The 16251-nt window shown below is 56.6% G+C and overlaps 4 protein-coding genes across 12 annotated transcripts in view; 1 reads left to right on the top strand and 3 right to left on the bottom strand.

The window, feature by feature from the left end:
* Positions 1-21: 21 nt before the first annotated feature.
* Positions 22-3855, bottom strand: LRRC73 (leucine rich repeat containing 73). 2 transcript variants are annotated; one of them, XM_045865999.3, is made up of 6 exons: positions 2997-3851; positions 2207-2367; positions 1760-1882; positions 1269-1369; positions 912-1122; positions 22-765 (listed from the first exon to the last, which is right to left on the bottom strand). In XM_045865999.3, exons 1-6 carry the CDS (start codon positions 3266-3268, stop codon positions 695-697), a joined length of 939 nt encoding a protein of 312 aa, XP_045721955.1. In that variant the 5' UTR covers positions 3269-3851; the 3' UTR covers positions 22-694. The 2 variants fall into 2 exon arrangements, with proteins under 2 accessions (XP_045721955.1, XP_064453719.1); XM_064597649.1 differs by having other exon boundaries at positions 22-1122; positions 2997-3855.
* Positions 3856-4051: 196 nt separating this feature from the next.
* On the top strand, positions 4052-15612 carry POLR1C (RNA polymerase I and III subunit C). 6 transcript variants are annotated; one of them, XM_064597647.1, is made up of 9 exons: positions 4065-4338; positions 9803-9874; positions 11317-11424; positions 11666-11798; positions 12093-12212; positions 12301-12453; positions 12632-12781; positions 12900-13016; positions 13165-15612. In XM_064597647.1, the coding sequence occupies exons 1-9, from the start codon at positions 4189-4191 to the stop codon at positions 13281-13283; spliced, it is 1122 nt and encodes a 373-aa protein (XP_064453717.1). In that variant the 5' UTR covers positions 4065-4188; the 3' UTR covers positions 13284-15612. The 6 variants fall into 6 exon arrangements, 4 of the variants coding, with proteins under 4 accessions (XP_064453715.1, XP_064453717.1, XP_045722896.1 ...); XM_045866940.3 differs by lacking the exon at positions 4065-4338 and adding an exon at positions 9486-9689; XR_010413632.1 differs by having other exon boundaries at positions 4052-4338; positions 12607-13016; positions 13165-13197.
* On the bottom strand, positions 5256-9443 carry YIPF3 (Yip1 domain family member 3). Of its 2 annotated transcripts, XM_045866939.3 has the most exons (9): positions 9228-9441; positions 8405-8602; positions 8118-8224; positions 6975-7020; positions 6744-6836; positions 6461-6592; positions 6136-6249; positions 5840-5963; positions 5256-5743 (listed from the first exon to the last, which is right to left on the bottom strand). In XM_045866939.3, the coding sequence occupies exons 1-9, from the start codon at positions 9306-9308 to the stop codon at positions 5595-5597; spliced, it is 1044 nt and encodes a 347-aa protein (XP_045722895.1). In that variant the 5' UTR covers positions 9309-9441; the 3' UTR covers positions 5256-5594. The 2 variants fall into 2 exon arrangements, with proteins under 2 accessions (XP_045722895.1, XP_064453718.1); XM_064597648.1 differs by lacking the exon at positions 5840-5963 and having other exon boundaries at positions 9228-9443.
* A 149-nt stretch (positions 15613-15761) lies between the features above and the next one.
* Positions 15762-16251, bottom strand: part of XPO5 (exportin 5) — a 50755-nt gene continuing 50265 nt past the window's right edge. For both annotated transcript variants that reach the window (XM_045866933.2, XM_045866932.2), the window contains one exon: positions 15762-15920. In XM_045866933.2, the coding sequence (XP_045722889.1) occupies positions 15783-15920 (138 nt within the window). In that variant the 3' untranslated portion in view covers positions 15762-15782. The remainder of the gene's footprint in view (positions 15921-16251) is intronic.

The following is a 16251-nucleotide window of genomic DNA, read 5'->3' on the forward strand; positions in this document are numbered from 1 at the left end:
AATGATTTTCCTTGTGCCGCTCTCCTCCCCGTTCTTGAGCGTTCCTAGTCCTAGCCAAGTTCTGGTCTTCGCTCATGAGTCCTCCCTGCCGCGCCCTGCCTGGGGTGTCTGGGGCCACAGAACATCAGGCAGTGGGAGAAGGTGTACCTCAAGTAACCTCGGCAGGGCCCCCGAGTCTCTCCTCGAGGCGGGGTCCAGTCTGACCTCTGGAGGTGAGCTCTCTACCTTAGTTATGATCCTTCTGGGGGCCTATGTGAGGTGTCACCCCAGAATCCCAGGTCCTACGAATCAGAGACCTGAGCCAGACCTGTTTGACGTTTGGGGCCCGGTGGATACTGCCTGGAGCTTGGGCTGTAGGGTGGCACTGCCCCCTAGCGTCTAATGGTTCCAATTCCTCCCCTGCTGCCCGCCCCCAGGGACCACAGCCACACGCCAGGTTGTTCAGAAAATCTGTTCCGAGCCAGCGGGTTGCAGCCAGAGCTACTGACAAGTCCAGAGACGTTGCCTTGGGTTCGAGTGCGCCCAAGGCTGTTGCTTAGTCAGCTTCCAGAGCTTCCCATCACTGCCGGGAGCTACCAGAGCGCCCGGCACCCCCACCTCCCTCCCAGGCCCCCAGGGCCTGACCCTGATATCCCGGGCAAGGTGCTGGGGACAGAGCCAACACGTCATGATGTGCAGAGGCCCAAGTGGAGAGTCACATCTCGGTCTCGGCCAACAGACTGTCGCCTAGTCCTGAAGTCATGAGCACCATCTGAGAGCTGGATTCTGTGGAAGGGCAGAGGGCCGTTCAGACCACCATTCATTCCTCCACCAGGGACACAAGTGGGAGGCGGCCTGGGGTTCGCACACGCACCCTCCCTGGTCCCAAGCCTCTTCCGGACCTGGCTCTGCTCGGACCCGGGGGCTCTTACCACCGGGGCACATCCAGGACGGCTGGGCAGCAGGCCCCCGCCCTCTCTCGGGTTCCTGCGTGTCGCCGGCCCCTCCCGCCAACTCCTCCTCCTCCTCTCCCTCGGAGAGCAGATCACAGATCTGTTGCTGCAGCTCTGGGCTAATGCTGTTCTCAGCCAGCACCAGGCTCCGCAAGGCCGTGGGGTAGTTTTCTACCATGTCCAGCAGGGTCTGACGTGGGGAAGAAGGCGCAAAAGGACGAACACAGTTAAGGCTGCAACCTGCCAGCCCGTCGCCATGTCCACAGACACGTGGGCTCACCTGCACCCCCACCTCTAGCCCCCTTCCCCCCGCCCGCCAGCACAAAGACGTCTCACCTGAGCTGACTGGTTGGTAAGGCCCGTGCCCTCCAAGTCTAGGACCTCTAAGGTGCGGCTGGAGGCCACAGCTACAGCCAGCATCCCTGCCACGTGGTCACCTGGGCAGGTGGCACACGTGCACACGGTCACGGGCAGTCGTGAGCCGGCCTGCTCACCTTTCCTCCCCGCGGCCTCCCCCATGCCCTAAGGACCCTAGATGCCACCCTCGGGCCAGCAAATGCTGACACTTGGTAGGTGGCCGAGAGGGGGGGCACCGTGACTGGGGAGGGAACGGGTGAAGCAAGCCAGGCCCAGGGGTGGTGATGGATACTTTCAGGTACCTGGTGCTCGTCTGGTCCTCCACACAAGTGGCTTCTCCACTCCCTCCCACATCCCCCCTCCCTTCTCCCTCCCCCAGTGGGAGGGGGGTTACCATGGCAAACAATGGTCCCAAGTTCTTGGATGGGGGTGGGATGGTGAGACTCGCAGGGGGCTTCCTTGAGTCTCACCCAGGGGGTTGTAGTCCAGGTTGAGGACGCGGACCTGGGAGCTGTGGGCCACCGCAATCGCGAGGCGGCTCCAGCCCTTAGGGGTGATGCCAGGGTTGGCACTCAGCGTCAGCTCCTTCAAGCCTGGGCGGCATCAAAGTGACAAGCCAGGGTGGAGGTCAGGCCCCTTCAAGCCCCTCCCCTGCCCTGGATCTCTGGGGTGTCCCTGGTGGCTGAGAGCCACCCCGCCCCGCCACAGAGCTCCCGGGCCCTGAGAGACCCCTGCCTTCCCCTGCCCACCGCAGGCTGGATGCCTGAGTCTCCATTCTGCTCGGCCCCCAATCCTTCTGATAAGCATTCTCACCCACAGTCAGAGCCCTCAGCTCTGGGTCACACCCCCTGCCCTGTGCACCTAGCTTTTTATCAAGGCCACACCAGCCCGTGTCCTCAGCAGGGCCTCTTGCTCACCTGACTTGGCTCCATCTGGGGGGAGGAGGCCACAGATGAGATTGATGGCTTCATCACCCAGCATGCAGTCCCCCAGGTCCAGAGCCACAAGGGCAGGGTGGAGGGCCAGCGCCGGGTTCAGCAAGGCCAGCCCCGCATCTGTCAGGGGGCTCCCATGCAGGCTGGCGGGTGAGACGGGAGAGCAGAGGTTACTGCAGTCATCAGCCCTACCTGTAGGGGATGCAGCCCCTTCCTTTATGTGAGCCCTAGAGGTGAGAAGGGCACTTGTCACAGCACTTGGGAGAAGCCTTGGGAAGGGAGAAGCCTTGGGAAGGGAGAAAGAAAATTCTAGATTCCAAAAACACAGGTAGAAGGGGAATTTGGTTCCTTTTCTGGGGCAGGGATTGGGATCCGGGACAGAGCAAAGAGAACGGGTGTGTGGGTGGTGGATTGGGGACTCTTCAGGGGGCAGAATGCAGGGGCAGGGGTCTAGTCCCCAGGGGAGTTCCTGCTTGAGACCGGGGGAGCTGCCCCCAAGAAGTCAATGGCGGTGATTAGGTGGGGAGGTACAGGTGCCCTGCCAGAAAGGGGTGGGTACCCCATCTCATTTGGGGTGGGGCCGTTTGTGCAAAGTCCAGAGGTAAGCGTGTCATGGAGGCATGGGTAGAGGGAGGGGGCGGTGTCCAGAGGGGAGAAGACAGGCTGGTGCGGAGACAGCTACAGGAAGGTGTGCCGGGGGAACAGGCGGTGGCGGCGGGCGCGTGAAGAGGGCTGCAGTGCCCGGGACCCCCTTGCCAAGGAGCGCACTCACAAGAGGGACTGGATGGAGCGGTTGGTCCGCAGCGCCTCCGCCAGCTGCTTGATGCGGCCGGGACTGGACACGACGCCTAGGTTAAGGTTGAGCTGCGCCAGGGACGTGGCCCCGGCCAGGGCCCGGCAGATGCGGCCGAAGTCGCGGTCGCAGAGGCGGCAGCCGCGCAGTGAGAGCAGGCGCACGGCGTTGTCGCGCAGGCCACGGCAGATGTCCCGCACCTCGGCGCCGGACAGCGGCTCCCCCGAAATCTGGATGGAGCTGGGCAGCATCGTACCCACGGCTGGGCCTCCGGGGCCGGGGCGCGGGCCGCGGCCGAGGTTGGCGGGGCCGAGGGCGGGGTCGGGGCTGGGGCCGGGGCCTGGGCAGGGGTCGCGGACGGAGCGGGGGCAGAGGCGGTGGCAGAGGCGCGGGCGGCGGCGGCGGCGGCGGCGGCGGGGGCGGCGGCGGCGGCGGCGAAGAGCGTCGGGGCCCTGGCCGGAGCCGGCGGGGGTTGCGGAGGCGCCGAGGTCGCCGGCCGGGCTGAGACGGCGCGGCGCTGGGGCCGGGGCGGACCGTGCCGTCCGTGTCTGGGCGGGGGGCCGGGGCGCGCGGTCCGGGGCCAGGCGGGCGCTGTTTCCGCGCTTGTCCTCGTTCCTCGCTGTCGGGGCGGCGGCTGCGGGGCCTCGGCTCAGGACGTGCGGGACCGGTCTCGGCTCGGAGGCAGCATCTGCTCCCTCCCCTCCTCCAGCCCGGTCCCCTACCTCCCCGCAGGGAGAGCCCGAAACGGGCGGGCGGGCAGCGGGACAGCCGGCGGCGGGCGGCAGCTCCGGCTCGGGCTTCGGCTCCTGCGCCTGAGAGGGCGGTGGGTTCCCATGGCAACGGCCGCGTCACGCCGCTCGCCCCGCCCCCTGCCCGGCCTAGGCCACGCGGCTCGGGGGTCTGCGCACGGCCGGCGTTCGGAGCGGTGGGGGCCGCCCTTCCCCTGGGCGTGGGCCCACACGGTCCTCGGAAAGTAGGTAGTGGGTCGAGGCCGGGGACGAGCAGGGGGTGTGGCGGGGAGAATGGAGGCACGTCGCGTGGAGATGGCATTTGAGACTGTTCCCGGCTGCTTCGGCCCATTCTCCCGTCGTTCCCTCTTCCTGAGGGCCAGACCCTCGCTGTCTTCGCCTACGTCCCGCGCACGGCCTCCCGTCCGGCTTGGAGCCCCGTGATGCGGACCGCGGCGCGCGCGCGGGCGCGGGGCGTGGGGGGGGTCCCGCCCAGGAGGACGTCCCCGCGGGCCCCTCGCCAAGATGGCGGCCCCGCAGCGGAGGTGCCAGGGGCCACGGGGCGGAAGAACCCCGAGGCGTTCCTGGGGCAGGTGAGACGCAAGTAGGTGCAGGGTGCTGGTGCCACCCCGTCCCCAGGTGCCGGCGGCAGATGCCTCGGGGCTCTCAATGGGACACTGGGGTAGCCCCGTGAAGGGGGTGCTAGGATCAGCGACCTGCAGTGGTGGCGGCCGTTGTTAATGGGCCTGGAACTTTCAGGAAGGGTACACTGCACGGTTCAGGTAGTGCTGTTCGCCCTTCGTCCACTGGTGACACGGTGTGGGGTCCTCACATAACATCGGATCACCCAGGACAAATGAAGGGCACGTCTTTCTTAGGCCCTTTGCTAGGAGGAAAGATGCTGACCCAGATTTACGGGGATTAAAAAAAAACAACAAAACATAAGCGTAGTGAAGGGAGATCAAAAGTTCTATTTCATTAACCACCTGACTTCTTAAGTGGAGCAGAGTAAATGGATTTAAGAGTGAACAGCCCTCTTGGAGAGGAAGGACAGAGAAACTGATGACCGCTTTGTTCCTTTGGCCCCAGTATAACCAGGACACAGGCAAGTTTAGCTTCAAATGTGAGCTCCCACAGGAAGATTATCCCTGCGCAATGGCCCGGCCTTGTAACGGCATGGGGCTGAATCTGGGCGTTTTTGACCAATTGTCATTGCTCCGTTGGTGTCCCCAGAGCGAGGCTGAGCCCACTCAAGCTGGGTGCTCTCCTCCATCAGACTTATGGTTCCTGTGTTTGAGGCCTCCCCGCCACTCCGTGGGACGGGTGTCCCCTGCCCCCAGGGACAGGTTCCATACTCCGTCTCTGCTTTCAGTGTAGTCTGGGCTGTCCCACCTTCGTCCTGCCTGGATGAGGGTATCAAGAAGAGAACACGTGACATTACGGCCAGTGACAGGAGAACAGGAAAGTGTACAGGAAGTAAGGTGGCAAGGAGGACCACTGGAAGGGCAGCTGCAGTTCCAAACTTCAATCAGTATTTTAATTACCAAGTCTATATTTAGCAAGACAATGTGGGGGAGATAAAGAGGGAGGAAGGAGTAGGTGGAGAGAGGGCCTCAGAGGAGCTGAGCCACTTTCCGCACTGGCTGCAGAGCCCTGCAGTCCTGGCCAGAGGTTCAAGGGCTTGCGCCCTCCAGAAGGCCCACAGGCGACAAGGAGTTGTCTTAAGCGGCTATAGCTCAGAGGCAGCTGCAGACCCCATCGAAGAGACACACGGCCTCAGTACTGTTCTTTAATCTTCCTCTGCTCCGGAGATGGGGAAATGGGGGCCGGCCAAGGGTCTCAGGTGGGGTCAGTGTGACTGCAGGGTCACCGCGACAGCCTTGGCTGTGGCATTGAGCACGGCGGCAGAGAGCCTAGCAGCAGGGAGCGCAGCAGGGATGTCTCGGGGGACCCTCTGCATGGGCGGGATGTCGGGGCCCTCCAGCGTGTCCAGGATCCCTGAAAGCAAGAGGACGGGAGGTGAGCGACAGCTGGCCTGGCGCTGCCCTCCGAGGCTGCTTCCCTCCCCCACACCCAGGCCCTCCTGTCACTCACCCTCTACCACCTTGTGGTAGGCAAAGTGCAGATAGAGCAGGAAGAGCATGTGCAGGGCGGCCAGGGTGCCACAGAGCAGCAGCCGCTGTGTGGGGCCCACAGTCCGGGACACCAACACTGCCACCTAGGGCCACAGGAATACGACTCAGAGGGCCCAGCCCCAAAGGCAGCAGTGTGAAGACACTGCTGCCCAGAGCATTCAGAGCCCTCTGTGGGCTTCGGCCCAAGCCATGGGCTGTCTTCCTGAAGTCCCCAGGAGGTCAGCCCACCCCTGGCAACCCTCTTGCCCAGCTTACCATGCGGAGGGTAGACAGCCCACCCACCAGCAACCAGAAGAGGTAGAAGAGGGCATGGAGGTGGATGTTGTAGGTGATGAACAAGACAATGCAGTGCCCAAAGAGGCCATAGCCCTAGGAAACAGAAGGGCGGAGAGGAAAATCACTAAAATCACTCAGGCTGGGCTGGCCTTTGAGCTCTCATGAGGACCCTAAGAAAGAAATGATCCCCTGGCCAGCTCATCCCATTCCAGCCCCTGGGGCCCCAGGAGAGGTGCAGACCAAGGCCTAGCTCCTCTTTTTTTAAGATTACCCTTGCCCGCCACCATGCTGGACTCCTTCTTACCAGCAGTGCCAGCATCTGGAGCATGGTGATCTGGGCGTTGCACAGGTAGGCGAGGAAGTAAATGAAGGACGAGACGCCCAGCCAGTAGCCGAAGCAGGTGCCAATGGCTGTGCCCATCAGGGTGCCCTCTCGCTGTGGGGTGAACGCTCTGCTTAGTCCTGGGAGGCCTCTCAGCCTCCCCCAGGGCTTTCCTCAGGGGCCGCCTCTACCTCACTCCACCATCCTCTCCTGGGGCAGCTTTCGATTTAGTTCAGCCACCCCCAAAGTCCTTTGTCCTGCTTACGATAATGGTGTCAGATGTCTTCATCCCATGGAGGAGAATGGCAACCAGCGTGAAGACCAGCATGAGAGGTCCATAGAGTTCACCTGCGATTTTCTGTCAACATACCAACTCATTCAGGCTGGAGGGTACAATGGCTCTTCTGTTTAGGTCTTCCTAGGCTTCGCTTGGTGGCCCCACCCTCTGCCCTCATGCCTCCCCTGGTCTTCCAGACATGCTACCTTGGGTATTCACCTGGGGGAAGTTGACCATCTTGATCGGGATCATGGACTCCAGGAGCCTGGGAGAGGAGAGGAGAGATGAGAGCCAAGGCGGCACTAGGCTATGAGGTTCTGGAGGGCCTGAATCCTATTCATCTCTAACTCCAGAGAACATGCTGGATGGTAAAGGGAGAAGAGGGGGGTAAAGACAGACAAGGAATGAGGAGATCACTTCCCTGTCCCTAAAAATGCTTCCAGGAAGGACGACCTTCTGATACTGTGCTGACACGCACGGAGAACTCAGAAAGCCTGCCTGGAGCCTTGGGAGAGCACTTGACGATTTACCTATTTGACCTGCTCCCCTTTAAAAGACAGGCCAACCTCAGCAGAGAATGCCCAGAATTCAGGGCTGTGATGGTGAAGCCCTGGGAAAGGTCTTACTTGAGGGAACCAGTGTGTCTCCTGTCTCTTCCTGCTTACCACTCCTCAGAGCACCGCTGACCATTTTCTTGAAAAACAGCCTTGAAGTGGTATAAAAATTCCACACAGAAAGAATAAAAGGCTCCCATCTACCTTCACTCTCTGTCTTCCATGAGACAGAACCATTACGGTGCCCAGCACAGAACAAATGGTCAATAAATAGCTGCTAAGTGGTACTGGGTGTCTGATGAGCATTGCTTAAAGGATGAACAAAGAACCAAGCCAAAATCAGATCCACTTCTCGAAAAGTCATTCAACAACTAAGCACTGATATTCTGGTTTGGAGACTGTTCCGGTGCTGGGAATATAAAAAATAAAACAGAGCTTGTTTTTGAGGCGGTCTCTGGGGAACCAGCCCCAAGAATAAGAGAGTACAGCACTGCTGAGGTGTCATCTGTTAGAGGAAAGCAGAGAGTTCTCTAGGATCACCAGGAAAGGACAAACTGGGGATGGGGGTTGAGGAATGGGGAACAGAGAAGGTGACATTTGAGCTGCGTGTTGAGGGAACAAGAGTAGTCTGCTAGATAAAGAGGAGGAGGAAGGCAATGTGTTACCACCATGTCCTGTTCTGTGACTGGTAAGAGCGATGGTGTAGCTGGGAGACAGGTGCAATGATAAAGGGAGCCTCAGGGCTTGGTAGCTGGTTGTAGTTTGGACGAAGGACTAGGGCAGCTTCTATCAGGAGAAGGATTCTCACCTGCTTCGCACCTGGGCCGGCTCCACATCAAAGTAGGGTCTCAGGATGTCAATGTTGGCGTACAAGCTGAAGGCCCTGGAGGCTTGTCTCTTCCCTGCCTGCCACATCTGGAGGAAGGTAGGTACTGTGAGAGAGATTCTTGGCTACAGTCCCTGTTGCTCTTTTTTCTCTTGGCCTTCTACATAGTTCTATTGGGTTAGACGACGTGGGGTGAACTTCACCAACTCCAGCACTTGGGGCCTGCCTAGGTATACTTTCCCACCTACTATGGATTCAGTCTTGCTTACCTGATCCGCCACCTGCCGGCTCAGCTGTCCCTTAAAGCCCTTCATGCCCAGGAAATCCCCATCCTCTTCTTCAGCAGCGGCTGCATCAGCGTCTACTTCTTCCTCCCGCAGTCGCTGATGCAGCTCACCCATATCCTCGAAGCTGGAGCCTGAGGTATCATCCATGTTCTCCATGTCAATGACAGCTGAGCCCCCACCCTGTGAAGACAAATGGCTTCTAGAGTGCAGGATCTTTCTGCTCCATCCGTATGTCCTCCTGTATTCCTCCCAGCTTTTGAGACTTTCTTCTTCCACTGCCGGGGATATGGCTTGGAATCTGCATAGATCATGCCGCTCTCTTCTCACTTGTTCTCAGAACCCTTGGTTGTCTGGCTTTTTCCCCTTTTCTAGCCTAGGAAACCTAATCCCTGTCTTGCATATATATCTTTCTGCTACCTTCCCTATCAAATCCTCAGAGGGCCGCAAAAGTGCCCATTTCCTTTGTCTTTTCCATCCCCCAAATAAGGCTGTGCACACAGCATGGTTTTAGCCAGTGCCAGTGAATACCGCCCACTCCCTCGCCACGCCTGACCCCGATCAACAAACTTGTCTCGAAAGCAAGAGCAGGCGGGCCCAGAGACAGAGGCCCTCTGGCTGGAGTACCAGTCTGGACCTTTCAGGTCAGCGCTAGTCCCACAGCCTTTCGTGTACACCAAGATACAAAGGAGAGAACAAGTGTTGCAAATGGAGCAGACTTCCAAGCTCCCAGGGAGAGTCCCCACGACACTTCAGGACGGCTGCCAGCCCTGGGGCTGCTAGCAGCCGGAGCCTTGGGGGCGATTACCTGGATGTTTTCTTCGAACCCTCCCCATTCCGGGCCAGCCCGGCTTCGGGCGCCGCCGGCCGGCGCCGCCGTAGTTGCCATGTCCCTCGAAGGCTCCCGTCGCTGAAGCCCGCGCTAGTTCCCCACGCGGAGGAGGAGTGGGAGAGACGTGGGCCTGAGGGACGGAGATGTCTAGGGTCGAGAAAGAGAGGTGGGTTCAGCCGGAACGCAATAAGGAGAAACCCGGATGTTTGGCTAAAACTGACTTCCGGAAGCTGGGGACGTGGACGGAGGACGGACAGAGTCTCGCGATATTTAAGAATCTGGGAGGCGGTGCGTTGCCACGGAGACGGAAGAGGGCGGCTGGGACGCACGCGCCAGTTTTGCTGCCCCAGTCACGTGGAGGGGTTGAAGATGGCGGCAGCCCAGGCGGTGCAAGAAATGCGGACCCGCGTGGTTCTAGGGGAGTTCGGGGTTCGCAATGTAAGCCTGTGGCCTTGAGCTCGGGAAGAGAAAAGAGAGTGGAACAGGGATGAGTTGGGGCGGGCTTGTCCTACCTGCCCCTTCGCAGACAGACTCGTCTCTTTTTGCTCTAGGTTCATACCACCGACTTTCCCGGTAACTATTCGGGCTATGATGATGCCTGGGACCAAGACCGCTTCGAGAAGGTGGGTGGGGCTGGAGAGGGTATTAGGAACAGACCCTGTGATCTGAGCAGCTTGTGTCGTGGAAGCAGCCCTTGGGGTTCGCTCGGTTTATAAATCGTTTATTGAGCAACGTGTTAGGAGCTCCGTGTACACGGTTTTTGCTCTGTTCGGCGAACAAGCTGTTTAGTTTTGTTGAAGAGCGCGCATAAATGATTTCAGTATAATGTGGTAAAGGTGGTTCGTAGCGATAAGGACAATCAGGGGTGGGGTGATCCCGCAGACGCACTTAATCTAGAATGGAAAGCGGGGCAGCGGTCTGGAAGATCTACTTCCTGAAGAGGACATCTGAATTGAGCCCTGAACCATGAGTAAAATTTGAGAACAGGGGAGGAGGGAGGAGAAACTAAGACTTAGGAGCTAAATGATAAAGGCTTTGCAAACTGTGTTCTGGGAATGTCTTAGCAGTTTATTATTGCTAGAATGTAAAGTGCTAGCATGAGTGGTAGGCAAGATAGAAGTGCATCTTGAATACTGATAGGGAGCTTTTGAAGAGCTCTGAAGTAGATGTGATCTGATTTGCAGCCGTAATGGCTGGGAGAGAATGAATCAAAGATCAAATAGGGCAGTCAGATTTGTGACAGGATTGCATACAGGAGCGGAGGTTGAAGGCATGAACTAAGATTATAATCAGGAAAATAGAGCAAAGGGGAGATAGAAGGTAATTTGGTCATTGCTTTGATGGCGGCTGTGAGGAGGGAGTGTAAAATGACCTAGCTTGAGGAACTTCTTTAATGGATGGTGGTGCCATTTACTGATGAGAAATAGGTCTGGGGAAGGGGAATGATGCTGCACTAAGTTTCCTGCATGTGGAGAAATCTAGCAGGCTAGTAGAACGTGTGTTTGAAATGAGATCAGAAGTGAGATAAATTTGGAAGTTTTCAGTACATGTTGTTAAAACCATGAATGTGATTGAGGTCACTTTGGAGAGAGACAAAAATCTGGGAAATAGTGACGTTTATGGAGTGGGTAGAAGATAGTGAATTTAGGATTCAGGAAGAGGAAGAGAACCAGAAGATTAGTGCTCAGAAACCAAGGCAGACTTTGAACATGGAGGGATTCTATCAATGCCGAATGCAACAGAGGAGTCTAGTAAGATAAGGATTGAGTAGTGTCAACTAGATGAAGCAGTACGGAAGCCTGTTCTCTAGTGGAACAGTCTCTGGATGGTCTGGCTGGAGGCCATAACACAGAGGATTTTAAATGAATAGAGGATAAAAACAGGGAGACTTTTCAAGAAACTATTACAATAAAGGATTGGGAGAGAAAGGAACTTCTGTGAGGGACATCTGGCCAAGGGAGGTTCTTGGGTGAGAACACGTTGGGGGGGGGGGGGGAATATCCAGGGGGAGGGTACTGACTCCACAGAGAGAAAGCTTCATGTAGTGCATTTTCTGTCCCTGCAGAATTTCCGTGTGGATGTGGTGCACCTGGATGAAAACTCATTGGAGTTCGACATGGTGGGAATTGATGCAGCCATTGCCAATGCTTTTCGACGCATTTTATTAGCTGAGGTATTTATCGGTGGGCATAGTGGCAAGGGTGGAGTTGCATGGGAAATTGTGTCATCACCTCACTTGGAGAATTCTCAAGTTGCCCCTTTCCTTTGGTTTTCTTGCAGTTTTGCTGAGCATTCCTCCTGCTCATTCCTCATAAACTTTTCATCAAGGAAGAGGTCCCCCCATGTCAGGAAGTGGGAGTAAATGGGGAGTCTGTAGGGTCTCTGTAGCTGAATGATTCTGTTTTCTTGGGCAGGTGCCAACCATGGCTGTGGAAAAGGTCCTGGTGTACAACAACACATCCATTGTTCAGGATGAGATCCTTGCTCATCGCTTGGGGCTCATTCCCATTCATGCTGATCCCCGTCTTTTTGAGTATCGGAACCAAGGTCAGTGTTTGAGAAAATGAAATTGTGGCAAAATGGGAACAGCTCTCTTCCGAAGTTGATTCTAGAGTCATGCAGCCTCTGTTCAGATCCTGGATTGACTACTGTACGACTGTGAGCAAGTTCCTAATGTTTTGGTACATCAGTTGTTGGGATCTGTGTGAACACATGCCCTTGGCCTTCTGAAATTTGTCCAGAGGATTAAATGGTCAATGTAGAGCAATGCACGCAGTGTAGTGCCTGGCGCCCAAACATTCAGTCGTTCTTTAAGAGCTGCCACTTCCATCTTTTGTTCAGGAGATGAAGAAGGCACAGAGATAGATACCCTGCAGTTTCGGCTTCAGGTCAGGTGCACGCGGAACCCCCATGCTGCTAAAGACTCCTCCGACCCCAACGAACTCTATGTGAACCACAAAGGTGAGTAGTGGTAGGGTGAGCAAGAAAGCCCACCCCTTGCTGGGTGCTAGTTTTAAGGACTGAAGTTTTCCTGCTGTGCTTTCTCCAGTGTACACCAGGCACATGACATGGGTGCCCCTGGGGAATCAGGCAGACCTCTTCCCAGAGGGCACCATCAGACCAGTGCACGATGATATCCTCATTGCCCAACTGCGGCCTGGCCAGGAGATTGACCTGCTCATGCACTGTGTCAAGGGCATTGGTAAGAACCCTGTGGGCTGCCTGGGGCAGGAGGGTAGTGTGACTACACTAGGGCGAGGTGTGACTAAGGGGCTCAGCTGAGAGGTCCTGACAGGCAGAAAGCCAGTGGGCCTCTGCTCTTAGAGGCTTGTCTAACGTGAAGGTGTCCCCGCAGGCTCTGATTTCGGTCTTCCCTCCAGGCAAAGATCATGCCAAGTTTTCACCTGTGGCAACAGCCAGTTACAGGCTCCTGCCGGACATCACCCTGCTTGAGCCTGTGGAAGGGGAGGCAGCCGAGGAGCTGAGCCGGTGCTTCTCACCTGGGGTCATTGAAGTGCAAGAAGCCCAAGGTAGGACATCTGGGATGCCAGATGCATTCAGGTCAGGACCTAAAGTAGATTTCCTGTGAAGGCAGCAGAAAGAAAAGCTCGGGGCTCGTGTACTGAGAACATAGTTTGTCTTCATTAGGTAAAAAGGTGGCTAGAGTTGCCAATCCCCGGCTAGATACCTTCAGCAGGGAAGTGTTCCGGAACGAGAAGCTGAAGAAGCTTGTACGACTTGCTCGGGTTCGCGACCACTACATCTGTGAGTATCGGGTTGGGGGCGGCGCGGGGGTGCGCAGGCGGGTGGGTGGTGCCACAGCTCCCGTGGAGTCCCAGTCGGAAGCAGGCAGGGACGTAGCCTGGGAGCCGGTGCGGGCCCACGTAGGCTCAGGGGTCCCTCTGCTTGCCAGTCTCTGTCGAGTCAACAGGGGTGCTGCCGGCAGCCGTGCTGGTGAGCGAAGCCATCAAGGTACTGATGGGCAAGTGCCGGCGCTTCTTGGATGAACTGGATGCAGTTCAGATGGACTGAGGTTTGCACCGGACTTCTCGGCACGGCTGCGCTGCTCCTGAGCCAAGCTGAAGATTTCGGGGCCGGACCTGCCCTCACAGGACTGCCCCAGAGTCCGGTGTGACTGGAGGTCCTGGGTTTTCTGGGACAATTCTAGCCTTATTTTCAGTCAATACGTTTTGTTGAATGTGCCACAAAATGTCACCTTGTGCCTTCGTAAGGCCTTCATGTAAATAAATTCACATCCAAAATAAAACTCCTTTTGTCAGAGACTACTTCCTGGGTTTTAGCCCCAAAAATATGGGGCCTCCCCTCAGAAGAGGTTTGGCATTATTTAGCCCTTGGGAACACTGGCTTCAGGTGTCACTGCAGGTCAGGGCCAAGTCCGTCTGAAGCCTTAAGAGAAATGCCAAATCGAGGTGGTTTCTGGGGGCTCAGCTGGACCACAGAAAACTACTGTGTGCCACTTACCATTTCCTGGATCATCAGAGGGAGTGTCTGAGGAAAAAGGATGGTCCGCAGCCACCAAGTCACCCTGCTATCAAGTGTCACACAAGGGTGGGTGCCTGGCTGGCTCAGTCAGTAGAGCAGGTGACGCTTACCTCAAGATTGTAAAATTCAAGCCCCACCTTGGGTGTAGAGATTACTTAAAAATAAGATCTTAAAAAAAAAAAAATCCCACAAGGAACAGCAGCATTTCCCTTTGGACAGTCCCTCCGAGTCCAGCCCAGTGGCCACAGAGGACGCTGGGAGAGTGGTATGGGCGGCCTGGTCTAGGTCTGTCGGGAATAGAAATCTTTTTCTGGCTGGCATACTGTTTGAGAAAGCTGGTCCATCAGTCACAGCTCTTCCTGTCCAGTCCCCTTGGCAGGATATGCTCATGAGCAGTGACACTAGAGGTCACTGGTTTGAAAAAGGCAGATGGGGCCCTTTCTGTATGAAACAGATCTTTACTGACATGCAGATGTGCTTTAGAGTTAATGTTTCTACAAAAAGTTCTATAAACAATAGAAAACCTCTAGCATGAAGTCACAGGATGTTAAAAATCTTACAGCACAATAAATACAACTATGCCCTCCACAGCCCCAACCAGAGAGGAGTAGGCAGCCATCGGGTTTGCAGGGAGACCTACTTGGAGACGGCCTTCACAGTGGACAGGAAGCGGCCCAAAGCACCGCTCAGGAAGAGGGCATGGGGCAAATCTGTGCCACAGAAACCGCTCCACAGGACCCCAAGTCCCGTTTCCGCAGGCTCACCTCTCTCCAACCCTGCCCGGGTGCCACCAGCTCACAGCTGTAGCTTGCGCCCAGGCTGTTCTGCTCAGTACCCCCCAGAAACCCTCGTGTCAATGGGCTGCATGGATGACAGGCCTCCTCCTACAGAACGCAGACGCTCTAATCTGGTTTCCGTACAGAGGAAGGCTGTCTATGGCCAGCAGGGACTCCAGGCTAGGGTCCTGCATTCATGTCCCCTCTGCCTACAGGGCCATCCAGTGACCTCTAGAACAGAGTGAAGCCTCACAATACAGGTTGTGACAGGAAGGCATATGTTCTTTTCTTTTGGAAATGGTCCATGAGAGTGACCAGGGACCTGAAAGACCATGAGATTTTTGAAGGCACCTGGACCCAACTAGTCCGAGAAGAGACCAGTGGCTTTGCTAGCTGCTCATCACAGACAGAGCCTAGCTGGTCTACGTTATCCTCCGATGCCAACGGCATCACGTGACACTAGATAGGGTACCGTGGCTCTTATGCCTGAGTGGATCCTGGGGCTGGGGAAACCGCGCTGAGGGACTGCATGGAATGCGTGGGAATACGTGTGAACTCTAAGGGGATGTCAGAAAGCACTCCAGATCCTGGCCCTGCTGTGGTCCCTGATGGTACTACACTTGACACTGCGTCCAGAGCTTGGCGGCAGCCTGTAGCGGGGATCCCATCAGGTGACCAGATTCTTGCTCAAAACAAAGAGAGGGAACTGGCCACATTCAGTTCAGCACTCAGCACCTGACCCAGACATGCCCCTGGGGGACGGGGAAGGTTCTCTGCCAGCCCAGCAGTAAGGGGGCTCAGTGGGACTTGCAGCGGCCCAGGAGGAACTCTCTGGCGCAAGCAGTGCGGACCGAGCCCCTGTGCAAGCCTGGCTAGTCGCAGCGTTGGGTGTTAGCACCCCGAGTTACCGCTCTACACGGGTGTATGGCTACATGGGGGCTGGAGGGCTTGGGGAGTAGGGCCAGTCTGCTCTAGCTTTTCTTTCTTGGAAAAGTTGAAACTCCAAGTAGAAGGGGAGATAGCTGGGAGATCCAGACGGAATGGTGTGAGCATGAACTCCCTTTCTTGATACCTCAGGTATTGTTACTTCTGCCCTGCACTGGGCCCCCTCTCTCCAGCTCCAGACCTGGATCTCTCTCCAGGCTGACAGTGGTGCAAAGTGAGGTGGCAGTGGAGAGGGGCCTAGAGATTAGCTACGAAGGGGAAGAAGAGATGACAATAAAGGCCGAGGAAGAATGCCCAAAAGTTTGATTCAGGGTTCAAAGATGGTGGCCAGGCCACCCTCCTCGTTGTCCAGCACCTCCGTCTCCAGCATTGGCTTCGTTTTTTTGAAAAGTGAGGGAAGATTCTTAATGTGAACTTCTTTTCGGAACTGCTCTCCCAAGGGTTTCTGTGGAAAACAAGTAAGAATTGATGCTGGGCCCGGAGTAGCGGGTTGTTTGAAAGATCATGACTGGGACACCTGGGTGGCTCAGTCGGTTCAGCATCTGCCTTCGGCTCAGGTCATGATCCCAGGGTCCTGGGATCGAGTCCCACACATTGGGCTCCTTGCTCAACGGGGAGCCTGCTTCTCCCTCTCCCTCTGCCTGTGCTCTCTCTCTCTCTCTCTGACAAATAAATAAATAAAATCTATTAAAAAAAATTAAAAGAAAGAGCATGACTCCAGCTGGTCTCTGGTCTGCACAGACACATGGTCTAAGAAGACCACAAGGGTGGGTCCA

Source organism: Mirounga angustirostris, unplaced genomic scaffold, assembly GCF_029215605.1.
Source record: "Mirounga angustirostris isolate CCGP_5_RB_7025 unplaced genomic scaffold, mMirAng1.0.hap1 SCAF_8, whole genome shotgun sequence".
Lineage (NCBI taxonomy): Eukaryota > Metazoa > Chordata > Mammalia > Carnivora > Phocidae > Mirounga > Mirounga angustirostris.